This window comes from Chrysemys picta, chromosome 4 (assembly GCF_011386835.1).
Source record: "Chrysemys picta bellii isolate R12L10 chromosome 4, ASM1138683v2, whole genome shotgun sequence".
NCBI lineage: Eukaryota > Metazoa > Chordata > Testudines > Emydidae > Chrysemys > Chrysemys picta.
In genome coordinates this window covers 1,803,566-1,830,120 of record NC_088794.1, presented here as the reverse complement: position 1 = coordinate 1,830,120, position 26,555 = coordinate 1,803,566, and the positions used below count along the sequence as shown (strand labels likewise).

At 54.5% G+C, this 26,555-nt stretch overlaps 1 protein-coding gene and 1 long non-coding RNA gene across 2 annotated transcripts; one reads left to right on the top strand and one right to left on the bottom strand.

The window, feature by feature from the left end:
- Positions 1-1,452: 1,452 nt before the first annotated feature.
- SGF29 (SAGA complex associated factor 29) lies at positions 1,453-26,555 on the bottom strand. Its single transcript, XM_008176648.4, has 10 exons — positions 26,454-26,555; positions 24,842-24,921; positions 24,483-24,558; positions 4,212-4,284; positions 4,064-4,128; positions 3,532-3,661; positions 3,299-3,445; positions 2,635-2,670; positions 2,358-2,520; positions 1,453-1,631 (listed from the first exon to the last, which is right to left on the bottom strand). The coding sequence occupies exons 1-10, from the start codon at positions 26,536-26,538 to the stop codon at positions 1,515-1,517; spliced, it is 972 nt and encodes a 323-aa protein (XP_008174870.4). The 5' UTR covers positions 26,539-26,555; the 3' UTR covers positions 1,453-1,514.
- On the top strand, positions 4,278-20,629 carry LOC135982827 (uncharacterized). Its single transcript, XR_010600330.1, has 2 exons — positions 4,278-14,289; positions 15,935-20,629. It is a non-coding gene; the product is annotated as an uncharacterized LOC135982827 (long non-coding RNA).

Here is a 26,555-nt window from a genome sequence, read left to right as displayed (position 1 = left end):
GTGGGGAGGGGAGAGTCACACAGCCGGGGTGTTTGGTGCAATCGGCTGTTTCGTTCACCCCGGGGGGTAACTGTGCACCCCCCCATTAGATCTGGGGGATCCCCCCAGCTAAAGCCAGAGGCCTCAGACTCCCAGCAGCAGTCCCCCCGAGACGCAGGAGCCCAGCAGGAGAGCTGGGGCCTGGCCTGCTGCCGACACGCCCCCCCGCCAATCCCACATGGCCACCAGGAGAGGGAGGGGCAGAGCCCCCCCCAGGGTGGGTGGAGGGGCGGGGCTCAGGCCCCAGGTGGGCAGCAGCCGGGCGCAGGGACATGCCTGCCCCTTGCCTTGCCCTGCCCAGCCAGGCATGGTGCCCCTTAGCGGCGTGGGTCCCGTGGGGCGGCTGCGGGGAGGTACTGGAGAGCCCTGTCTTGGTGGGCCCTGGCACTGCCTGGCACCCACGGGCCAGACACCATGGGCTGGGGCTGGCACCAAGGGGGCAAGACCCTGACAGAGGCCGTGTGGGGTGACCTGGCGTTAGCCCAACTCCGGGGGTAGGAACCGAGACGAAAGACCTGGCCCGGTCTGACAGGAGATGGGGGGCACAGGCTGGTACCCCCTCGAGGGCACACTGACCACCCGGGGGGCTGGTACCAGGCGGGTCCCAGCTCTCTGGCCCGGCCCGGCCCTGTACAGACCGGCCCAGGGGTGGGGACACCCAGGGCTTCATTTATGATCAAAGACGGGCTGGGGCTCAAGGAAGGTTTTTACTTTCATAACTGATGCAGGGAGCCTAGAGGTGTCGGGCTCTGAACCGCCAGGCCCCGAGGTGCCGGGCTCTGAACCGCCAGGCCCCGAGGTGCCGGGCTCTGAACCGCCAGGCCCCGAGGTGCCGGGCTCTGAGCCGCCAGGCCCCGAGGTGCCGGGCTCTGAACCGCCAGGCCCCGAGGTGCCAGGCTCTGAACTCCAAGGCCCCGAGGTGCCGGGCTCTGAACCGCCAGGCCCAGCGGTGCCGGGCTCTGAACCGCCAGGCCCCGAGGTGCCGGGCTCTGAACTCCAAGGCCCCGAGGTGCCGGGCTCTGAACCGCCAGGCCCAGGGGTGCTGGGCTCTGAACCGCCAGGCCCCGAGGTGCCGGGCTCTGAACCGCCAGGCCCCGAGGTGCCGGGCTCTGAACCGCCAGGCCCCGAGGTGCCGGGCTCTGAACTCCAAGGCCCCGAGGTGCCGGGCTCTGAACCGCCAGGCCCCGAGGTGCCGGGCTCTGAACTCCAAGGCCCCGAGGTGCCGGGCTCTGAACCGCCGGGCCCCGAGGTGCCGGGCTCTGAACCGCCGGGCCCCGAGGTGCCGGGCTCTGAACTGCCGGGCCCCGAGGCTCTGCTGGAAGATGCTGACCTCCGTGGCCCCGTGGGGCGCGGTTCCCTCGGCCCCATGCCAGGGGTGGCGTCGGCATTGGCATGAACCACAGCAGAGCGCAATGGGGGGGCGGAGAAGCCTTTATTATACTCACGGGCGCCCCCCAAGCTCCGCCCCCACCCCCTCACTTCTTCTTGGTCTCCTTACAGGCCACCACGTATCTCTGGGCCACGTTGAGGGGCGGGGAGTAGCCGTCCGCGTAGGACGTGTCCTCGAAGAGCACCGAGTAATCGTCCTGGGGCTGGAGAGAGGCAGAGTCAGACACTGGAGCCCTTCTGCACCCCAGGCCCCCGCCGCATTCCCCGCCATCGGAGCCAGCGCCCTGCACCGTGGACAGGCCCCCGCCCCATTCCCCGCCCCCCCTGAGCCAGCCAGTCCCTGCCCTGGGGCCGGATCGGAGCCAGCGCCCTGCACCGTGGACAGGCCCCCGCCCCATTCCCCGCCCCCCCTGAGCCAGCCAGTCCCTGCCCTGGGGCCGGATCGGAGCCAGCGTTCCCCACCGGGGACAGGCCCCCGCCCCATTCCCCGCCCCCCTGAGCCAGCCAGTCCCTGCCCTGGGGCCGGATCGGAGCCAGCGTCCCCCACCGGGGACAGGCCCCCACCCCCGAGCCAGCCAATCCCCACCCTGGGGCCAGATTGGAGCGAGCGCCCCGCCCTGTGGACAGGTCCCTGCCCCATTTCCCGCCCCCCTGAGACAGCCAGTCCCTGCCCTGGGGCCGGATCGGAGCCAGCGTTCCCCACCGGGGACAGGCCCCCGCCCCATTCCCCGCCCCCCTGAGCCAGCCAGTCCCTGCCCTGGGACTGGATCGGAGCCAGCGTCCCCCACCGGGGACAGGCCCCCACCCCCGAGCCAGCCAGTCCCCGCCCTGGGCTGGATGAGTCTGGGTAGCCCTTAGTAAGGAAAGGCCCCATCCCGTGCCCCCACCAGTCTCAGATCAGTGCCCCCCAGAGGGGAACTGCCCCTTACCCGCTGGGGTGGGGCGTGGATCAGGGCCCGGTAGAAGCAGGTGGTCTGGGGATACAGCGCCAACACCAGCTGGTCCTTCTGGAACAGTGCCTCAGGGTCTGTCTCAGGGTTCGCCTTCCACTGGGGCAACGGGATGATGCGGCGGCGGCTCAGGGTGTGACGCCTGGGGGGGGCGGGCGGGGGAGACAGGGTGAGACAGGACTCCCCCCCCGGACGAGAAAGCCTCCCCATCACCACCACCTTCCCCTCTCCGTTCCTCTCCTCTCCTCTCACTTACTCTTTGCCTTCTTCATCAATATCATCCACCTCGTACCTGCAAAGAGAGGAGACGTCGCCGTGAGGGGCAGGCAAGTGGAGGACCTAAGGCTGCAGGACCATAGAGCCATCTCCACTGAGCAGCTAGAGAGGCATTACTATGCAGCGCTTACTGGAGAACCATGGAGCCATCTCCTTTGAGTGGCTAGAGAGTATCTATGCCCCTAGAGCTGCAATACCACAGACCATCTCCGTCAAGTCCCTAAATAAGCACAATCCAGCACCATAGAGCCACCACCCTCGAGCAGCTAGAGGGGAGCCTCCATACCTCTAAGGTGGTAGGACCAGAGTCACACCTGCTGCAAAGTTGGAAAGGGGTTTCTATGCTACCAAGACAGCAGAAACCATAGGGATGCCATCCTGAAGTGTCTGGAGAGGTGTTTCTACCTCTCTAAGGTGGTAGAACCATAGAGTTACCCTTCTGAAGTGGCAAAAAAAGGGGACTTAAGTCCAAAAGATTGCAGGATCATAGAGCCATCTCCCTTGAGGGCCTAGATTGGCACTTCTAGGTAGGATTGTCTGGTACCCCTTGTCGCCCACCTCTATGGCTGGATGCCCCAAGCTGGCTGTAGCTGCGTGGGGCTGACTCTTCCCAGGAGCCCCGGGGACCCACACCCGGTGCTCACTTGTTGGTGGCGTGGCTGTAGCTCACCACCTCGGCCAAGATCCATTGCTCGTCCCCATCCACAGCCTTGACACGAGCGGCCACCTTGTCCCCCGGCTTGGCCACGTAATCGCTGGCTGCGGGGATCGCACCGCAGAGCGGGGGCGGCCTGCGGGGAGAGGAGGGCGAGGTTACCTGGGGTGTGGGGACAGAGTCCCACCCCGGGCTGCTCTGGGCGACCCCAGCGACACTCACTTGTCCCCAGGTTTGCCGATCCACAGGGGCAGCGTCATGGCTGACTGCTGGAGGAGGGTCATGAGGACGCCCCGGCGCATGGTCTTGCGGGGCGGCTCTGAGTCGTTGTAGAGCCCGGCAATCTTGGCAGCTGTGGGTGGGGGGAGAAAGGGAGGTGAGCCCCACAGAGCTAGGGGGAGCCCCCTCTTCCTGCCCCCAGTGACTCGGACACAGACACTGACCCCACTGCAGACACTCTGACCCTGTGTTCACATGCCACCCAGCCCGGATTACCACACCCACCCTGGGCGCCCCACCTCTCCCATTCACCCCATTGATGAAACTGCAGGCCTGGCTCCCCGACCCCAGCACCCCCAAGCACAGACACCCAGCCCCAGGGGATCATGGGAGCTCCCACCCTCCTCCGAGACACTCCATCGTCCAAGCCCCAAAGGATGATCGGAGTCCCTGCTCATGCCGAGTGCTCCCAGTGTGGGGCTGGACCCCTGGCCTATTCTGGGGGGAGGCATGGGGGGAAGGGGAGGACACTCACCAATGCGCCGCTCCTCCAGAAGGGATTTGATCTCTGCAATCTTGTCCAGCGCCTTGCGTAGGATGCTGGGGGTGAGAGGACAGACAGGGGGTGAGCAGTGGGGCGGGGCCATCGGCAGCTGCGGGGGGCGGGGAGGAGGGGCACTCACTTGCACTCAGCCTCCGCATCAGCTTTGGCAGTCGTGTAGAGTCCACGAAGCTTGGTCCGGTAATAGGGGGAGACTGCAGGAGATGGGGGTGTTAGAACCCAGGAGTCCTGGCTCCCAGCCCCCCCTGCTCTAACCCACCAGCCCCCCTCCCCTCCCAGAGCAGCGAGAGAACCCAGGAGTCCTGGCTCCCAGCCCCCCCTGCTCTAACCCACTAGCCCCAAGAGCTATCGACTGAAGGACAGAAACGTCAGGGTGTTTGACTATGTCCCTCATGTTGAGTGTGTGGATAAAATGTGGTGTTTGCTGCGATAATGGGGGCGGGGGCTGAAGGGGACTGTGGAAAGCTGTCCGGTCCGATGCCAGGAGCAGCCGTTATGGGTAATTCCAGGGGAGGTGTAGGCAGCTGTGAGGTGAAAACCATCCACAGGTTTAGAGGCTGCAGAAATTGCTGTTGAATGAGGGGCCCATGGAGGATGCAAGTCGCAGGGGAAGGGAAACCCCCCAGGCACCCAGGGTAAGAGGGGGGAGGGGATTGGAAGGAAATCCAACCCCAACCCTGATAAAACCCCACAAGCCGCACCCCCACCAGCCACAGTTTGGTTTTCTCTGGCCAGGAGCCCCCCAGTGGTGGCAGACGTAGGGGCTTTAACCTCTGGGCTCCCAGGGTTTTTATCAGGGCTTATTCCGGTGATTGCCAGATCGCCTCAGGAGCCTCTTAAAACTCAGTGTTTCATTAGCTAGCCTCCAGTCGTCTGGTCCTGAGGCTGATCTAAGCAATAGGGAACAGACCACCGTTGTTAGTTCTGCAATGTCCTTCAGAACTCTTGGGTGATACCATCTGGTCCTGGTGACTTGTTACTGTTTCATTTATCAATTTGTTCCAAAACCTCCTCTACTGACACCTCAATGTGGGACAGGTCCTCGGATCTGTCATCTAAACAGAATGGCTCAGGTGTGGGAACCTCAGCGAAGAAAGATGCACTGGCCTTATCGTCCTTGAGTGCTCCTTTAGCACCTTGATCGGCCAGGGGCCCCACTGATTGTTTGGCAGCTTCCTGCTTTGGATGGACTTTTTCTTTGTTGCTGTTAGTTTTTGGGCCTTTTGCTAGTTGCTCTTCAAATTCTTTTTTGTTTGTTTGTTTGGCCTAATTATACAAACTCTTGACTTGCCAAAGTTTATGCTCCTTTCTATTTTCCTCAGGAGGATTTAACTTCCAATTTTTAAAGGATGCCTTTTTGCCTCTACCTGCCTCTTCTATTCCGTTGTTTAGTGGTGGTGGTAGTTTTTGGTCAGCTTACTGGGTTTTTTCAATTTGGGGCACACATTTCATTTGTGCCTCTATTACGGTGTGTTTAAAATGTTTCCACGCGGCTTGCCGGGATTTCACGCCTGTGACTGTTCCTTTTAATTTCCATGTAACTAGCTTCCTCGTTCTTGTGTACTTCTCCTTTTCTAAGTTAAATGCTACTGTGGGGGGCTTCTTTGGTATCCTTCGCCCCCAGCCCCAAAGAATGTTAGATGTAATTACACGTTGATCGCCACTACCATGTGGTTCATCTCTATTGACCTCTTGGACCAGATCCCGTGCTCCACTTAGGACCAAACCAAGAATTGCGTCTCCTCTTGGGGGTTCCAGGACCAGCTGCTCCAAGAAGCAGTCATTATGGCTGTCTAGAACAAGCCATGGCGGGTAGTGAAGAATTGATGAAGAGGGCTGTGGTAAGGGCTGGAGGGGCACCGCACCCCAAGTCACTTTGGTCAAGGGAAGTTTGGTAAGGGAGAAATATAGGTAAAAACTTACAAATATGAGCACTGGCCAAATTCCCTGTCTCTGTACCTTTGACCACGGTTTACCTGGAGCGTGAGGACTTTCCAGGGGTAGTATTCTGGGCATTAGGAATCTGCTTCCCACACCTGTTTTATGAGGTAAGGACACTGGAGCCACGTCTCAGCAGGGTAATATCAGAACTTGCAGCCAGAAGTCTGGCTCTGCCGCGCTGGCTTATCTGTGGCCAGCAGGGAGGAGAAACGCCCTCAGGCCTTTGTCAGCAGAAAGTAACTGTTTGTCCCCAGAGGAGAGTTTGGAGAGTCCGTTGCTTTGCCAGAGTTGGCTCCTAACGCGAGTGAGACTCCAAGGGAGTTTATGGAGGCTCACCAGGCTGCACCCCAGGCCAGGGAGAGGAAGGTGGCTCAGAATAACGCCTCCGTCGGCTTTTCGAGAAGGTTTGCCGTGCGGAGGGAAAAAGAGGCACCCTGCTGCGTTTTGCAAGCAGGTGTTGGGCCTGATAAGGGCAGAACTGAGCTGCTGCACGTGGCTCATGACTGCCCCTGTGCTGGACAGGGAGGTGTGGAGAGAACCCGTGCGAGGCTCAAACGAGGCTCCTGGCCTTGCGTTTGAGACAGTGAAAATCACAGTACGAGTCGTGTCAGAAGCGCCAGCGGTTACAGACCCTGCGGGGCACCTCTGCCTATCGCTAAGGAGGTGTTTGCCAGAGGGTCCGGGGACATGGTGGGCCCCCTACCCTGGCCTCCCAGGAACGGAAAGAAACAGCCTGGGAGTGGTGGGTGCTGCCGCTAGGTACCCTGAAGGCCCAGCTCTGTCTGATATAGAAGCTGAAACTGGCTACTGCCCTAGTCACCGTTTTTAGCCAAGTTGGTTTCCCCGGGGAAATCTTGTCAGACCGGGATGCAAATTTCATGTCTGCAGTTTTCAAAAAGTGACGGGTGCTGAGCGGAGTGAGGGATGTGAAAGCTGCTCCCCATTGCCCAGTGACTAATGGTTTGGTAGAAAGATTCCATGGGGCCCTGAAGTCTATGCGGGCGCTGTATGGTACAGTGTGAGAGAATGATTGGTGTGTTGCTCCCCGACTTATTATCTGGGTACAGGAGTGTCCCCCCCAGAGTCTATGGGATTTGCCCCCTTTTATCTCTGTGATGCTAACAGGCCAGCTCAGGTCAACAGGTCAATTCACTTGTGTGTGACCACCAAAGAAATGCTAAGGGAACGAATTCACTCGAATGTTCATCTAGTGCAAAGGGAACGTGAATGCGATTGTCTTCGTGGACCCATAACCTGTTGATTGCTACCCATTACATTATGTATATCCCTGTTCTTCATTAACCCTACAGCCAAAGTGTGTGCTAGCACTGAGATGCAAATGTACTCGGTGGGTGAACTTCATGAAAACGAAGGAGGGCTCGTTGTGGGCTATTCCATTGCCACGTACACAGTGTCTAGCCCGGTAATTACGTTTACCCACCAAATGAAGAAGGTTGCTAACTTCAAAGCAAGGGCCATTGAGTTCTCGATGGGAATTCACAGACACAGTCTGCATCCCTCATGCACCACCAGCCAAGGAAGGCCCACGCGGGTACAGAACCCGCCAGTGAGCTTTCTGGGCGAAGAAGACATAAAAGATGGATTGGAGATGAAGGATCTTTCCTTGAAACTGTTTGGCCACTCACAGGGAAGCCTTCCACATGGAAGAACAGATCCCCAAAGTTACTCTGCGTATCCCTGAGAGACGCATGGAAAACTCCCTGATCACCACATCTCTGCTACTGCTTTGGACTTACAAACCTGGGCTCACCTGTTACTGTATTTTACCTGCTTTAACCTCTCAGTAGCTCATTCCCTTTGCTGAGCTAATAAACCCTTAGAGAAATCGGCTGCCAGCGCTGTCTCTGGGGTGAGTGACCGACCCTTTGGGGCTGGGAGTGAGCTAATGGGATGTGAGGTTAGTATAGCGACCAGTATCACCAAGTCCCGTGTGTCTGGGTGGTAAGATGTCCCTACGGGGACTGTCCGTGGCTCAATGGGAATGGAGTGATCCAGGGGCGCACAGTTGTCACTGGCTTGGTGACATCTAATGACAGACGCACACCCCCAGCTTGGGGGCCTGCCCTGTTTTCTGACTGGGGATTGGCACTCGCAGCTGTGAGCCACTCGGCCAGCGGGCCAATTGGCGTAGTCGGCAGAAGTGACATCCACAGGTAAATTGGGCTGAAAGCTCAGAACCCAGCGCTAGGTAAAATGTACATTTGATATCGGGATTTTTAAGGGTTAAGGGTTAGTCACAATGGGTGAATCACAGTCACACGCGGATCTTGACGGAAAAGACCTTGAGCAGTTGTGTTCTTCCTTTAAGAAGAAAAACTCAATCAGGACTGGGAGCTTTGCTCATGGACTTTGACCAAAGAGCAGGGTCTCAGCCCCCTCCCCCAGGCCCCAGAAGGCGCTGCAGCCGACATGGGGTGGTTGAGACACCTGGAAGCCCAGTGAGCACGAGGAAACGATGGTGGAACTCCGGATCAAGGAGAAGGAGGATATTGAGGAAAGAGCCCACCAGAGATGCAGGGAGCCGTTGGAAGCGGAGAGAAATGCTCATGGGCTGCAGCTGGAAACTCTGAAGAAGCGAAAGGAACAGCCTCAGCTGGTGGGTACATCCCCTCTCAACAGCAGGGAGTGGGAGAAACTCTGCCCAATGTATCGTGAGTCTGAGGGCACTGAGGAATTCCTAACCACCTTTGATAGACTGTGATAGCCATAGGATTCCTGGGGATAAATGGAGGCCAATCCTCTTACCCAAACTGACTGGAAAAGCCAGGCAAGTCTAATGAAATGGAGATGGGTGATGCTATGATATACAGGAAGTTTAAAGAAACCGTACTGAAAAGGTTTAAGATCACCCTGGAGTCCTATCGCTTGATGTTTAATGCCACCAAGGCTGTTTACGTGCCAATTTGTCATGGTATGAATCCTCTTAGCTCTAAGGATGGAACTACACTTCTGAAGGACAACGAAGCCATCAATTCTCACTGGAAAGAATATTTTGAAGATCTCCTTAACTGTAATTCTATGATTGCAGATGAAGTCCTTGAGCAAATCCCTCAACAACCATTTAGGGATGAGCTCTGAGACCCTCCCAATTTGTAGGAGGTACACAAAGCCACCAAGCAGATGAAGAACAACAAGGCAGCAGGTCTAGATGGGATCCCCGCTGAAATCTTTAAAGACGGTGGACCAGAGCTAATTCGGCAGCTTTACCTGGATAAAGGAGGAGATACCCAGTGAAATGAGGGATGCCCTGATTGTCACCCTCTGCAAGAAAGGGGATAAAGCGGATTGTGGAAATTATCATGGTATTTTCCTCCTAGCCATTGCAGGCAAAGTTCTGACGGCACGGATCCTTGCAAGCCGCCTTCTGCCCCGTCAGAAGAAATTTTACTGGAGTCACAGAGTGGTTTCCGACCATGTCACGGAACTGCGGATATGATCTTCACAGCACGGCAGCTGCAAGAAAAGTGTCAGGAGCAAAACCGAGCACTGAACATGGCTTTTATTGATCTAACAAAAGCCTTTGATTCAGTGAATCACCGTGCCCTCTGGATTATACTTTCTAAGATGGATGTCCTGATAAATACATCAAATGTCCTAAAATTGCTTTATGATACCATGAAAGCGACTGTTCTGAGCAGCACTGGCTCCCAGAGCGAACCTTTCAAAGAACAAACAGGAGTCAAACAGGGCTGTATCATCGCTCCAACCACGTTTGCGGTTTTTATTGCTGTCATTCTTTACCTAATTGCTGGGAAGTTTACAGCTGGCGTTGAAATCACTTACAGAATGGACGGAAAGCTGTTCAGGCTTAGCAGGCTGAAAGCCAAGAGAGAGATCTCCACAACATCTATTGTGGAACTTCAGTCTGCTGATGACATCACAATCTTTGCCCACTCTGAGAAAGATCTTCAAACTATCTTGAATGTGTTTGCCGATGCTTACGCATGTCTTGGTTTCACTCTTAACATCAAGAAGACTAAAGTGCTCTATCAGCCCTCTCCAAATGAGGTATTACATGCTCCATCTATCAAAATCACTGGAGTGGCACTGGAGAACGTCAATCATTTCCTCTCCCGTGGAAGTCCTCTTTCATCCAAGACAGATATTGATGCAGAAATTCAACGTCGCCTGAGCTGTGCCAGTGTAGCTTTTTTCAGGGTTTTTGAAGATCGTGACATTCAAACAGACACCAAGCTTCTCGTTTATTAAGCCATTATTCTCCCAAAACTGTTGTATGGGTCCGAAACTTGGACAACCTACAGACACCACTTGAACGTCCTTGAGAGGCACCACCAACGCTGCCTTCGTAAGATTCTGAAGATCAAATGGGAAGACAGGCGCACCAATATTAGTGTTCTGGAAGAGGCACAGACCACCAGTATCGAGGCAATGATCATCAGTCAGCAAGTCTGCTGGACTACTCACGTTGTCCGGATGCCAGACCATCGCCTCCCAAAACAGGTCCTGTTCTCTCCGCTGAAAGAAGGGTACCGTAACGTGGGTGGACAACGGAAGCGTTATAAGGACTTGCTGAAGACAACCTAAAACACTGACACTTGGGAGACACTTGCCCAGGATCACTTAAAATGGAGTGAAGTCCTACGTGATGGTCCCCTGCAGTTTGGACTTGCTCGCCGACAAGCCGAAGAGGATAAGAGGAGGAAGGGGAGACTGGTCTCCAGTCATGGTCAACAGCCTCTTGCTGAGCCTGAAAACATCTGCCCTCCTTGCAACAGAACTTGTGGTTCAAGGATTGGCCACATGAGGACCCATAGTTCCCATGGAAGATGATCATCCTCGGTAACGAGTGATTGCCCCATCATCAGAAATCTTAAACTGTCTGCCAGTATCACTCAATTGGCGTAAGTGCCTACGCTGCGCAGTTATGTGACAATATGGATAACTGGGGCAGGGCGGATGGTCCCTTTGACACGTGGCTTGATTTGATGGCACACGAGCAGTTCTTGCGGGTAGTCACTGATGAGGTAAAAGCGGCGCCGCCTGTGACAAAAACCTCCCACCGTTTTGGAGGCAGCAGATATTGCTGATGAATAAGTTGAGTCAAGGACTCAGGAGAGGCGCAACCCCCAGGAGAAGGGTTTCCCCAGGTCAAAATGAGGGATCTAGGAGAAACCTAACTCCAACTTTGTTAAAAAACCTCCAGGGAGCCCAGATTTTAAAGCCGCTTACACTAAGGGAAGGCAGGCTCTGCCATCTCTGTGGGGCTCTTGGGCATAGAAAACCAAAGTGCCCAGAACTTAAGGTCATCCCACAATCTGCACCCACAGCCCCCGCTGTACATGCCAGAGCTCCCACTGTGAGCGCTAATGCTGCCCCCTAGATCCCAGAGGAAGTTGTGGTGGAAGAGAACGGCCTCATAACCTGTATTGGGACTGAGTCTGGGGACGGTAGTGAGGAGTTTATTAAGAGTGCAAGAGTGAATGGCATTGAGTGTGCTGGGCGGAGGGACACGGCCTCCCAAGTTACTTTGGTTAAGGACAGTTTTGTGAGGGAGGAGGACAGACAGCCAGGCAAAAGTCTGAATATTTTGGCTTTGGCTGCATTTTCTGTGACTGTGCCTCTGGTTAAAGTCCACCATGAGGGGGAAGGTTTTAAGGGTGACGTTGTGGCCGGCATTAGGAATTTGCTGCCAGCTGATATTTGAATAGGTAAGAACACTGTAGCCCTGTCTAAGCAGGTCCCAGGGAAAGCGTGGGTCGATACACCTGCTTTGTCTGTGAGCAGTGGGGAAGGCTGTCAAGGGGAGGGAAGTGCCCTCAAGCCTTTTTCTGTTGAGAACAGCAGCTCGCCAGCTGAGGCAGGAAATTCTTGTGTTGTGCCAGAATCTGCTCGGGGCTTAAGTGAAAACACAAAAAGATTTTCTATCTGCCCAGCAATCTGATCCTTCTCTGGAACAAGAGCAGGCTGCAGCTCAGAGTGGCACCCCGGCTGGGGAAGGAAGGGGGAGGTTTCTTATGCAAGATGTATTGTTTAGGGAAGCTCCTACAGGGAAGAAAAGGCGTCCTGGTGAAATCTGCAAGCAAACAGTTGTGCTGGAATGATACAGGAGAGAATTGCTTCAGGTAGCCCATGACGGCCCATTCGTGGGACAGTTAGGAGTGGAGAAAACCTGTGACAGGCTAAGGGATTTCTACTGGCCTCCTATGTTTCAGACAGTGAAAGATTATTGCAAAAGCTGTGATTTGTGTCAGAAGCGTAAGGGCTTAAGGGGACCGTGCAAAGCACCACGGCAGCCTTCGCCCATTATTAAGAAGGGGTTTCCCACAAGGTCTGTCGATATTGTGGGATCTCTCACTAAACCTTCCAGGGGTGGAAAGAAATATATACTTGGTGTGGTGGATTTTGCCACCAGGAATCCTGAAGGCACTGAAGTGTCTAAGAGTGAAGCTGAAACTGGGGCTACAGCTTTATTTACCATTTTCAGCAGAGCAGATTTTCCCAGAGCATTCCTGACAGGCCGTGGTGCAAACTTTATGTCTGTTGTCTTTAAAAAGTTATGGGAATTGCATGGAGTGAAACATATAAAGGCTGCTCCCTACCACCCCGAAATGAAGGGACTTATGGAAGGATTTAATGGAATTTTGAAAGCTATGCGAAGAACGTATGTTTCCAGGAGGAGAACAACTGGGACATTTTGTTCCTGTTTCTTAAGAACGGCCAGACTGGGTCAGACCAAAGGTCCATCTAGCCCAGTGTCCTGTCTTCCGACAGTGGCCAGTGCCAGGTGCTCCAGGGGGAATGAACAGAACAGGGAATCATCAAGTGATCCATCCCCTGTCGCCCATTCCCAGCTTCTGGCAAACAGAGGCTAGGGACACCATCCCTGACCAGCCTGGCTAATAGCCACTGAAAGACCTATCCTCCATGAACTTCTCTAGTTCTTTTTTGAAGCCTGTTATAGTCTTGGCCTTCACAACATCCTCTGGCAAGGAGTTCCACAGGCTGACTGTGCGTTGTGGAAATACTTCCTTGTGTTTGTTTTAAACCTGCTGCTGACTAATGTCATTTGAAGACCCCTAGTTCTTGTGTTATGAGAAGGAGTAAATAACACTTCCTTGTCTACTTTCTCCACACCAGTTATGATTTTATAGCTCCCAACATATCCCCCCTTAATCATCTCTTTTCCAAGCTGAACGGTCCCAGTCTTATTAATCTCTCCTCCTGCGGAAGCTGTTCCACACCCCTAATTATTTTTTGTTGCCCGTTTCTGAATTTTTTCCAATTCCAATCTATCTGTTTTGAGAGGGAGCGACAAGATCTGCACACAGTGTTCAAGATGTGGGTGTATCATGGATTTATATAGAGGCAATATGATATTTTCTGTCTTGTTATTTATCCCTTTCCTAATGATTCCCAACATGCTGTTTGCTTCTATATGTGTACAGATGTGAACCCCAAGAACCTACTGGCTTTGCTCCCCTGCTTCTGTATGGGAGGCAGGTGAGGGGACTCCTAGATTTGATTCGAAGCTCTTGGGAACACAGTACAGAGGAAACAGGACAGCCGGTGAAGGAGAATTTGCAGGTGGCTGGAACCTTAAGAAAAGTCAGGCGAGTCAGAAAGCTTGGTAGGATCGGCCTGCTGAGGAAAGGTCACTTGGTATCGGTGATCTGGTGTGAATGCTGATGCCGGTGAGGAAAACCAAAAGGCGGGATTACTGGGAAGTACTTTTTGAGGTGACAGAGAGTGAATGAAGTCACATATGAGGTAAGGGAGCCCAAGGGGAGAGGAGCTGTTCAAACAGCGCATATCAACGGGTTAAAAGCTTACCAGGAAAGGGAGATGGCTGTGAACGTGATCTGTTGTGCGATGAGGAAATATTATCCGCCCCTTTAATTGATCGGGAGGGGGGCCCTCTGGAAAGCACTGGGTTGGGGGAGGGTTTAACTCCAGCCCCAAAGCAGGAAATGTGGGCCCGCAGAGCACCACAGACTGGGATTTGCCAACCGGCCAGGTTTAAGGGACAAGAGCTTACAGGTTATTTGAGCCTGGCAGATCATCCTGGGCTAAATGGGACGTGCGGCAGCACCTCCAGGAGGAGGTGGAAAGCCTGCAGGGAGTGGGAGGTAATCATTACGTCAAACAGCCCCTGGGCGTCTCCTAGTCCTAGACAAGACTAAACCACGAGACTGTGTGTGGGGATTACAGGAATCTGAACGCGATACCCAGCCTGACCCATACCCCACACCTGAACAGAGGAGTTACGGGACCTCCAGGTACCGGGTGCGAAGTTCAGAAACACACTGGATTTGACTCATGGGTATTGGCAGATTCCCTTAGATGCTGATGTCCAGGAAAAATCTGCTTTTCTCGTAGCATCTGGACTCTCGGAGTTTAAGATTATGGCTTTTGGATTAATACATTTGGGGGCTGCCTTTCAGCCAGGTGCTGCAGGGTACACACACTTGCCAGGGTCTATGTAGATGACTTGGCTATTTTCAGTTGCTCCTGGCACGACCACTTGACTCACGGGGGAGTCGTGTCACAAAGGCTGAGGGAAGCCAACCTCTCTGTCAAGGTCCCCAAGCATAGGTGCCGACTCCATGGGTGCTCCGGGGCTGGCGCACTCATGGGGAAAAAATGGTGGGTGCTTAGCACCCACTGGCAGCCCCCTATCAGATCCCTCTCACCCCTCCAGCGCCTCCCGCCCACCGCAGACAGCTGTTTCGCAGGAGGCTGGGAGGGAGGGGGGAGGAGCGAGGGCATGGCGTGCTCAGGGGAGGGAAAGAAGGAGGGCGGGGACGAAGCCTTAGGGGAAGGGCTGGAATGGGGGCGGGGCCTGAGCCGGGGGTCGAACACTTTGGAAAGATGGTGCCTGTGTCTCCAAGCGCATGCTGGAGGCTGCACTGGTGTCCCAGCTCGGGGACAGGCTGGGCAGTGGGTCGGTTCGCCCCGACCCACGAAAGGTAGAGGCCATGTGGAGGTGGGCTGCCCCTCGAGCCAAGCCGAATCCTGGGTTGGTCTGGCCAAAGGGGTTTAGTGACACCGTGGCCTCCCTAGCAGACCTTACAAAAGAGGGGAAGCCAGAGCGGGTGGCGGGGCTGGAGGCCGGTGAGAAAGGCTCCACAATACCACAGAGGCATTTTTGGTCAGCCCGGAATTCAGAGAGCTCTTCGTGCTGTGCACGGACGCTGCTAACCCTAGGCTAGGTGCAACGCTGCTGCCAGATGGGAGGGGGTAACAGGCACCCCACGACGACTTAAGCAAAAAGTGTGTGTGTGGGGGGGAGATAGCTCAGTGGTTTGAGCATTGGCCTATTAAACCCAGGGTTGTGAGTTCAATCCTTGAGAGAGCCACTTAGGGATCTGGGGCAAAATCAGTACTTGGTCCTGCTAGTGAAGGCAGGGGGCTGGACTCAATGACCTTTCAGGGTCCCTTCCAGCTCTAGGAGATAGTCTAGGTAAAAAGCTGACCCCCACTCAAGAAAGCTACGCTGTGATCGAGGAGGAGTGCTAGGCTGCTGCCTGGCTGTTCATAGTAAAAGATGTCCTCTTTGAAGCACTCACGTCCCTTTGCCAGGGCTGCACCAGCCAAGGGGACCAATTCAAGATGATGTCGTTGGAGTCTAGCCCTAGAGGAATTTGACAGGGACATAATTCATATCCAGGGAAAGGAGAACATGGTTGCAGATGCCTTATCGAGAACGGGGAACCTTGAGATGTGTCTGACAGGCCATATCAGGTCAGAGCAACAGGTCAATTCACTTGTGTGTGACCACCAAAGAAATGCTAAGTGAACGAATTCACTCGAATGTTCATCTAGTGCAAAGGGAACATGAATGCGATTGTCTTCACGTATCCAAAACCTGTTGATTACTACCCATTACATTATGTATATCCCTGTACTTCATTAACCCTACAGCCAAAGTGTGTGCTCGCACTGAGATGTGAATGTACTCGACGGGTGAACTTCATGAAAACAAAGGAGGGCTCGTTGTGGGCTATTCCATTGCCACGTACACAGCGTCTAGCCCGGTAATGACGTTTACCCACCAAACGCGACTGGAGCCTTGGAAATGTAAATGAAGAAGGTTGCTAACTTCAAAGCAAGGGCCATTGAGTTCTCGGTGGGAATTCACAGACACAGTCTGCATCCCTCACGCACCACCAGCCAAGGAAGGCCCATGCGGGTACAGAACCCGCCAATGAGCTTTCTGGGCAAAGAAGACATAAAAGATGGATTGGAGATGAAGGATCTTTCCTTGAAACTGTTTGGCCACTCACAGGGAAGCCTTCCACATGGAAGATCCCCAAAGTTACTCTGCGTATCCCTGAGAGACGCATGGAAAACTCCCAGATCACCACATCTATGCTACTGCTTTGGACTTACAAACCTGGGCTCACCTGTTACTGTATTTTACCTGCTTTAACCTCTCAGTAGCTCATTCCCTTTGCTGAGCTAATAAACCCTTAGAGAAATCGGCTGCCAGCGCTGTCTCTGGGGTGAGTGACTGACCCTTTGGGGCTGGGAGTGAGCTAATGGGATGTGAGGTTAGTATAGCGACCAGTATCACCAAGTCCCGTGTGTCTGGGTGGTAAGATGTCCCTACGGGGACTGTCTGTGGCTCAATGGGAATCGTAGTGATCCAGGGGCGCACAGTTATCACTGGCTTGGTGACATCTAATGACAGACGCACACCCCCAGCTTGGGGGGCCTGCCCTGTTTTCTGACGGTCTGATGGGAGATTGTCCCGTTGTCTGGAATGACTCTCAGCCGCAAGTGCCAATCTCCCTTGTGGGACAAAGGCGAGGGGACTCCTAGGTTTCACGGGAGGCTCATGGGAAGGCAGCACCGAGGAGACAGGATGGCCCATGGGGAGTCGGTCCTGCCTTTTCAAGAGAACGTGAAGGCTATGAAGGACCTGGTGCATCAGAACCTGCCAAGAGCCAGGTGTCCCGGAGAGCGCGGCCTGTCAGGCAGGCTGCAGCCAGGCCTCGTGGTGCTAGTGTGGATCCCGGTGAGGAAGAACGAGATGCAGGATTGCTGGGAGGGATCTTTCGAGGCGATAGGTCACATGGTGCAAGGACACGCCACAGAAGGGCAGCTGTGCAAACCGTACATGGCAATGGGATGAGAGGAGACGGGGGAGAGCCTGACCTGTTGGGCTGGGGAGGGAGCCTTTACTGCCCCTTTAAGGGATCTGGCCAGCGGGGGTAAGCAGGAGATGTTGGCCCCCTTGATATACCACAGGCAGGGTGTAACTAACCCCACAGTGCGCTCCACAGGAGAGCCAGGGCCCTGCCCCCCACAGCAGGGCAAGCCGGACTGTAAGGTCTGAGGCCCTTTTCTTTAGTAAGTCACAGCAGCCACAAGCTAAGAGGCAGAAAGTCCCGTCCTCACGTTCCCTCTACACTGCATGCGAACCATGTCCTACGGGGCTGCCCAGAAGGCTCCTGTCCCCACAGTGCCCAGCGTCACCAGAGAAGGAAGCAGAGCTTACGCTGGTTACAGAAAACGTTGTTTGGCAGCGTTCTGTCTGGCAAGGAACCACTTCTCAACAGTTGGGATTGTGAAATCTCTACTTCCAGTCTTTTGCCTTTCTGGCGCCCACGTCTCCCTTGTTTAGCTGTAGCGTTTCTGTCTGGTTCTTTGATTGTTTCTGTCTGTGAGGTAACTTATTTTGCAAGATTTAACTCAGCTAATGTGGTGGGGTCTGATTGGGTAAAGAACTGTTTCATAATGGGCTAGGATGGGGGAAAACACTGCTTTGTAGCACTCAGTTTACGACTGGTTACGGCACAGCTAAGCAGGACCCAAGTGTCACTGTATAGACTGGGGCCCAAAGGGAAGTTTTCTGGAACCAACTCCAGGGTGCGGTGAGCACTGTACACTCCGCGTGTACATTCTGTGTTGGTAACTGTTAATGAACAGAGGTTAAGGATATTACTGTGTAAGGCTCTTTCCCTGGTAAAAGGCCCCACAAATCTGCAAAAGATTACCCCGTTCCTAGGCTCAGGGGGTAAGGGTAGGTGCCTTTCGCCCAGAGCCCCAGGAACTGGGAAAGCGTCAGCGGTGCCTACATTAACTGGGTTAGGCCTTGAGCCCAGGGTAAAGGTGAGTGCCCTGCAGTGTGTAGGTAACCGATTTGGTGGGGAATGCGGGCAGCCTAAGGTCTTTGGGACTGAGCTGATAAGAGTCTAATACAATAAATAACAGCAGAGTACCAGTGCCTTCTGTCAGAAAGAATTGCCACCTTCCTGGCAGAATGACCTCCCCAGAACAACAAGAGGGAAAGGGAAGGAAGAAAAGGGACCAGGAGGGCTGGGGGCTAGTTGAGGAACCCACCCTCCTTGCTAAATGGGTAGTGGGATGAGGCCCGTGCCCAGGGGAGGGATGGTTCTGCAAGAACAGCAGGATCAGGCCCTGACAAGCAGGCAGGCAATGGAGAGAGACTGGAGAACACGCTGGGCATAGTGACAGGAGTGAAAGGAGCACATGCTGGCACCATACAGACTCCTGGGATGATCCGTGGAATGGTGATATCTGGGTGAGGCAGGTGTCACTTTGGGAGATGAGGGATTTAAGGAAAGAGAGGGAGAACTCTGCAGAGTTGGCGGGGGCGGGGGGGAATTAAGCAGTTGAACTTTGTGGAAATGTTAAAGAGGGGAAGTGGGATAGGAAGAGAATTCTCGGTTTCTTTGCAGCCATTCTGAAGGCAAATGGGCCCTTTTCCAAGGAAATGGTCTGTGAACAATCCATTGTAAATAACTACTGCAGGCAGAGGGACAAGCGGATTTCAGTCATTTGACTATGGACCATTTAGTCACAATCACTAAAAGAACATAAGGGGTTTCCATTGACCGTTAACGTGTGTGTGCGTGCGTGTGCGTGCGTGTGTGTGCGTACCTAAACCGACGTTCCTGTTTTGTAGGTTTAAGATGGAATTGGTTTTGGTTTTTTTAAACAATGCCACTAAAAATCCATTTGAATCTCTCATTCAAAGCTGCAAAATTGACAGACACACCAGTGTGGTTTGGCTTTGGTATTTAGCATTTAACCCTTTGGGTACTTCTATGCTCTATAAAGTTTAATATCATTTTAAATAAGGACCAGAGGATGTGGCTGGGGCAGCCAGAACCAGGAGAATGGGGAGAGAGTCTGGATTTTGGTAACAAAACAGCAGCTAAGAGCTGCAGTAATGAAATGAAAGGGGTGCCCCTCTGCAGCACCAGCGGGGTGAGGTGCACACAGCAGCGACGTTAGGGACACTGAGCCGTAAGGTGGCTGTGAGGAATCAGACAGTCCCTTTGATAAGGGTCCATGAAAACTCCGTGAGCACAAACGAAACAGTTACACCATCTGTAAAAACGGGTCTGGCTAATACAATGTTCTACAAGTTCAGGCAGGGCAAGAATGTGCATTTTCCCATGACACACGCAGTGCATACCGGAGAAGCGGCAAAAGAAACGTAAACAAAACCTGCTATTTAATTCAAACCCTGCACGGGCTCCAAAAGGAGCCGGGACAGGTGGGTTTCTTTTTCAGATGGCTGCGTGCTTTAAAAGAACCAGAGAGACAACAAGGTGCAACCCGGACTTTAAATGAGGCTGCGGAGAAAGGCCAGCCCAACAGCATACCGGGGGAGAAAAAAGGTCAAAGACGCCAACAAGTCATGGCTAAAATGGTTCCGTTCCTCACTACTGAAACCATGGAAGGTGGCTAGAAATTGTTTAGTTCAGTTTTCAAAATCTCCAAGGAAAAGCAACAGGCAGTGGAGTCCATGCTGATGCAAGTTACCGAGCTGATGGGGAAGGAGAGAACTGCCCATCCCCGGGGGTGCGGCTAAGGGAGGCACCTGGCCAGCATTCTGACCCTCCAGCAAAGGGAGGTGGGAAACAAGTCAGTCGTGATACTGAGGGACAGGTTAACCCGTAGCAGGCAACAGTCCCTTCAAAACGTACCCAACCCCCAGGACAGAATGAAATGAAAGCCTAGACAGATTCCAAGAGGGTACTGAACACACTGGCCTCAGAGACAGATTGTCTAAATAAACGGCGCGGTATAACAAGATACTTATCCACACCCACTTGTCAGAGATTTGATGCTAATGTTGTTGTTAAGGTTAAACGCTGGGATACAGTTAATGTTAATGAGTAACCCGGTAACAATGTATCATGTGTGTGATTTGGGGAAAAACCTGTAACAGGAGGTTATTGCTAGAAACGGTTATTGGGAACACACCGCAGGTTAAAAAGCTTTACGCGACTAATGCGTCTCAGCTCTTACCTGTGAATCCATACCTAGAGCTTGGCACAGCGGAGAAACATTACAACCTGCTCTGCTGTATAAAAAGGGAAACTGAGGCCTGAATTTCATGACTGAGCAGTGGGATGATGCCCCTGCCTATAGAACAAAACACAGGAAAGTACGGGGGCAATTCCTCTGTTTGCCTGCCGCCTGCAAGGAGATCTGTAGAAGGAAGGGGTATGTTAAGCAATAATCTGCCACCCCCTAAAGGGGGTAGAAAAATATTCCTTTTGTCTTTCAGAACTTCAGGAAAAGCTGGCGCAGCTGAAAAGCAACCCAGAATACCATGGGTCTACTGTGGTGATGAAGCTGGTGCTGTCTTGTGGCTAGCGTTGTGTATTGTGTTAAAAAGGGGGGCACGAGGAGGCTACCCCCAAAGAGAGAGAGCAGCGGTCACGGAAGGATGTCACACTGAAGGGGGTTACTCCCAGGGGCCGCATGGAGCGGAGAGCGCCGGGACCTGGGGGTCCATGACAGCTAAGGTGGTGGGGCCTGATTGGTGTGACACATATACCTCGGGGGGAGCGCCCTGGACCCCCACGTTCATCATTTCGATAGAACTGTGATACTGCATGTAAAACATGCCATGTGAGGTACGGTTCTCAACCCGTGGGTCGGGACGCCAAAGCAGGTTGCGACCCTGATTTAATGGGGTCCCCAGGGCTGGTGTTAGACTTGCTGGGGTCCGGGCCAAAGCCCGAGCTCGAGGGCTTCAGCCCCAGGTAGCAGGGCTCAGGTTACAGACCCCCCCACCTGGGGCTGAAGCCCTTTGGCCCCCCTGTGCCGGGCGGCTGGGCTCACGCTTTGGTCTCCCTTCCTGGGGTCACGTAATAATTTCTGTTGCCAGGAGAGCGTTGCGGTACAATGAAGCCTTGAGCCCCAGGAACGGGGTAAGGGTGGGCGCCTTTCGCCCCGAGCCCCAGGAATGGGGTAAAGGTGGGTGCCTTTCACCCCGAGCCCCAGCAACGGGAAAGGGTAGGTGCCTAAATTAACCGGGTTACGCATTGAGCCCATGGAAGGGAAGGGTGGGTGCCCCAGAGTGTGTGGGTAACTGTGCCAAAGGGGCGACACAAGGATGCATTCAGGAGGAGGTGGACCGCACGCTGGAGGTGGGGGTGATTGAGTTGAAAAGCCCCAGGCATCTCCAATGGTGAAGGGACCGAAAAGGCCTAAACCCATGAGCTAGTGTGTGGATTTTGGAAGGGTGAGCACAGTCACCCAACCTGACCCGTAGCCCACACCCTCGATACAGGACCTGCTGGATCTAACGGGGAGTGCAAGATTCAGAAACTCTCTGGTTTTGACTCGAGTGTATTGCCAAATTCCCTTAGGGTGCTGCCCAGGTAAAGTCAGGTTTCAGAGCGGAGTCCGGCCTGTAGGAGTTTAGGGTTATGCCTTCTGGGTTAATTAATATGGGGGCCACCTTCCAGAGGCTTCTCAAGGAGGTGCTGCAGGGATCACAGACCTTCTCAAGGCCCTATGTAGACGACTTGACTGTTTAGTGACTCCTGGCCGATGTGGGAATTCTACTGCAAAGGCTCAGAGAAGCCAGGTGTCCACATGCAAGCCAGGGGCCACAGAGGTACCTCACCTAGGACACAGGTGGGCAGTGGGCTTGGTTGCAAACATCTAGACCAGGGGTCGGCAACCTTTCAGAAGTGGTGTGCCGAGTCTTCATTTATTCACTCTGAATTAAGGTTTCCCGTGCCAGTCATACACTTTAACGTTTTTAGAAGGTCTCTTTCTATAAGTCTATAATAGAAAACTAAACTATTGTTGTATGTAAAGTAAATAAGGTTTTTAAAATGTTTAAGAAACTTCATTTAAAATTAGATTAAAATGCAGAGCCCCCCGGACTGGTGGCCAGGACCCAGGCAGCGTGAGAGCCACTGAAAATCAGCTCACGTGCCGCCTTCGGCACGCGTGCCATAGGTTGCCTACCCCGACCTAGAAGATAATAAGGTGATAAGTAACAGTCACCATGGATTTGTCAAAAATAAATCCTGTCACCCCAACCTGATAGCTTTCTTTGACAGGCTGACAAGCCTAGTGGATGGGGGGAAGCGGTAGATGTGGTATATTGTGACTTTAGTGAAACTTTTGATACTGTTTCGCATGACCGTCTCATAAACAAATTACAGAAATGCAACCTAGATGGAGCTACTATAAGGTGGGTGCAAAACTGGTTGGAAAACCATTCCCAGAGAGTAGTTATCAGTGGTTCACAGTCAAGCTGGAAGGGCATAACGAGTGGGGTCCTGCAGGGATCGGTTCTGAGTCTGGTTCTGTTCAATTTCTTCATCAATGATTTAGATAATAGCATAGAGAGAACACTTATAAAGTTTGCAGATGATACCAATCTGGGATGGGTTGCAAGTGCTTTTGAGGACAGGATTAAAATTCAGAATGATCTGGACAAACTGGAGAAATCATCTGAAGTCAATAGGATGAAATTCAATAAAGACAAATGCAAAGTGCTCCACTTAGGAAGGACCAATCAGTTGCACACATACACAATGGGCAATGACTGCCGAGGAAGGAGTACGGCAGAAAGGGATCTGGGGGTCAGAGTGGATCACAAGCTAAATATGAGACAAGAGTGTAACGCTGTTGCAAAAAAAGCAAACGGCGTTCTGGGAGGTATTAGCAGGGGTGTTGTAAGCAAGACACGAGGAGTAATTCTTCCACTCTACTCCATGCTGATACGGCCTCAACTGGAGTATTGTGGCCAGTTCTGGGCGCCACATTTCAGGAAGGATGTGGACAAATTGGAGAGAGTCCAGAGAAGAACAACAAAAATGATTAAAGGTCTAGAAAACTTGACCTATGAGGGAAGATTGAAAACACTGGGTGTGTTTAGTCTGGAGAAGAGAAGACTGAGAGAGGACATGAGAACAGTTTTCAAGTATGTAAAAGGTTGTTACAAGGAGGAGGGAGAAAATTGTTCTTGTTAACCTCTGAGGACAGGACAAGAAGCAGTGGGCTTAAACTGCAGCAAGGGAGGTTTAGGTTGAAAATTAGGAAAAACTTCTGTCAGGGTGGTTAAGCACTGGAATAAATTGCCCAGGAAGGTTGTGGAATCTCCATCATTGTCTAACCTGCTGTTAAAAAATCTCCAAACACCTGTCAGGAATGGCCTAGATAATTCGTCCTGCCCCGAGGGCAGGGGACTGGACCTAGACACCTCACGAGGGTCCCTGCCAGTCCTGTGATTCTATGACCCTTGGAAGGTAGAAGCCATTTGGAGCTGGCCTGCCCCACAAACCAAGGCTCAGGTCCAATCCTTTACTGGTCTGGCCAGCTATTACCAGATGTGTGTGAGGGGGTTTCGAGACAGTGTGCTCCCCCGGAACAGAGCACTCACTGCCAATAGGTTGCACCCGAACCAAAGGGACCACCCAGGCGGTTACGCTGGTGCTAAGCTCTGCAGCTGTCTGACGTGGAAAGAGGCCACACCAAGGGGAAATGAACTGTAGCGGCGGACAGGGGACGGGGAGCCTGGGGCATATTCAGGAGGGTCCGTGACGATGTGGGGTATGGTGCCAGCTCAGCCATGGTCCAGGGTCAGTCTGGTTCCGGGGGGTTCGCCTGGGGTAGCCCCAATGGCCATGCAGAGCCTGCTTCTCACAGGAACCTCTGTCACCTTTGGGGACTTGGGACTGGAACGTCGTGTGTGTGTGGTCCAGCGTTACTTGGGGAGTAACTCCCTGCTTAATAAAACCGTAGCTGGCTTGTTGTAGGACTGGCTACAGCGTTGTGTCTGGGCTGAGATCTGAGGTGCAGCTGACCTGGGGTGAGTGACTGGTCCTTTGGGACAGGGAGTAACCTGAATGTTGCTGTGATTTGGGGACAGACTGGATAGCCCCAGGGGGCTGTCCGTGACTCCATGGCAGGCTGTGTCGGTGCCGGAGGAGCTGATATTCGATACTTGGTTGGTGAAATGCAAGTACAGAACTCACAGACAATTTGAGGTTTGGGCCCTGGCTCCGAACAGTCTGCCCTGAGGTTGGTACCCACAGTCAAGTCACTGCAGGACAGCTTGACCCACAGGAGTCCTGGCTCCCAGTGCCGCCCATCCCCTGCTCTGACCCATTAGACCCCATTCCCATCCCAGAGCCTGGGAAAGAACCCAGGAGTCCTGGCTCCCAGCCCCCACACTCACTCTTGTTCTCTGTCTGCATCCGCTCATGTGTTTTCTGGATGTTGACTAGGTTGTGCTCACTCCGCGACCGCTCCTCCTGGGGGCACAGAGGGAAGGGGATAAAGGGTGGTGGCCTGTGGCTCCCTGTCACAAGAAGGGGTAGGTGGCCCCACGCCCTAACTCCAACCAAAGGAGATGGTTTCCCCTAAGCCAACTCCCTCATCCCAGAGTCCTCTGGAGCTGGCAGGGCTCCTCAGTCAATCCCAGAGAACAAGAAGGCATCCCACTTCTGGAAGCCCAGAGGATGATGGGAAGGCCCCTCAGCCCTGAGCTCCCAACAGCCCCAGGACATGCTGGGAAGGCCCCTGGGGCCCCGTTACCTGTGTCTGTTTGATGAGCTGGTGCAGCTCCCCCAGGAGCTCCGCGATGCGCGAATCAGCCGACACCAGAGCCATGGTGGCTACAGGGAAAGGAAAAGAATTAGCCGCTGGAGTAGCCTCCCCGCGCCACCCACTATAGAAACTACCTCCAAATCCTGGCCCCTCCCATGCAGACTCCATGATCCTCAAGGAGAGCGGGGAGGGGGGGGGAAAACCGAAGCTGCAAGAATGCCCTGGGCAGAAGACAGAGAAGAAGACACTCCCTGGGGCTGGGGCGGGGGGCAGACACTCCCAGCAGGCCCTGGGGCAGGGGCAGGAGGGGGGGGGGGGGAGACACTCCCAGCAGGCCCCGGGGCAGGGGCAGGGGCAGGGGCAGGAGGGGGGCAGACACTCCCAGCAGGCCCTGGGGCAGGAGGTGTGTGGGGGGGCAGACACTCCCAGCAGTAGGGTTACCATATCTCATAAATAAAAAAAGAGGACCCTCTACAGGCCCTGGCCCCGCCCAATTCCACCCCTAGCCCCGCCCCAACTCCGCCCCTTCCCCACCCTAACTCCGCCCCCTCCTCCCTCCCACTCCCAGCCAGGGGGAAAGGGCTGCCCCAGTGCTACCAGCTTCACGGTTTCCCGGGCAGCCCCCAGACCCTGCGCCCCCGGCCGGCGCTTCCCCAGCGCAGCTGGAGCCCGGGAGGGGAAGCGCCCAGCCGGGGGCGCAGGGTCTGGGTGCTGCCCGGCAAACCGTGAAGCCGGTAGCGCTCGGGCTTTGAGCAGCCCCTATGCCTCCGGACCCTGCGCCCCCAGCCGGGGCACTTCCCCTCCGGGGGCTCCGGCGGCTCTGCGTAACTACACTGTATAAGTTACACAGAGCCGAAGAGGAGCAGAGCCCCCGCAGCTGGAGGCTCTGCTCCTCTTAGGCTCTAAGAGCCGGGCTGCCCCAGCGCTACCGGCTTTGGGCAGCCCCCGTGCCTCCGGACCCTGCGCCGCTGGAGCCCGGAGGGGAAGTGCCCGGCTGGCGGCGCAGGGTCCGGAGGCACGGGGGCTGCCAAAGCGGTAGCTCTCAGGCAGCCCGGCTCTTAACAGAGCCGAAGAGTCGGGGAGGAGCAGAGCCGCCATTTTCCCGGACACGTTCGGCTTTTTGGCCATTCCCCCCGGACGGGGTTTGAGTGCCGAAAAGCCGGACGTGTCCGGGAAAAAGAGGACGTAGGGTGACCCTACCCAGCAGGCCCTGGGTTAGGATACAGGGGGGTCAGGGGTCACCGCAGGAGCTGTAACCCACCCACACGCATGCGCAGCTGCAAATGAGGGGGGTGAACTCCCGCCTTTTTTGCTCACAAAAGGCGCATGCGCAGCCCAATCAACTTGAGGAGCCTTTCCTAACGTGCAAGGGGGCCAAGCCCGTGACGCATGCGCACATTCAATCTCGCGCCAATAACGCCATCTACGGCGCATGCGCATTTTCTATGCCGCGGCGCGCTTTGCTTCCGGCGCATGCGCCCTCTCCGATTTACATGCCGCCCTCCGCCCCGGTGAAAAGTCGCGGCCTCCGCCTACGAAATCCCCAAGGCTAAACGCTCCTATGGGCCGGAGTCCCGCACCGCTGCAGGCTGCACCGTACCGTGGCCGAACGAGGAGCGTGGGAGGTGCTGGCGACAGCGCGGAGGCTCCGGGGCGGTGCAAGGCGAAAGGGATGCACTGCGCATGCTCGCGGTAGTGCGGC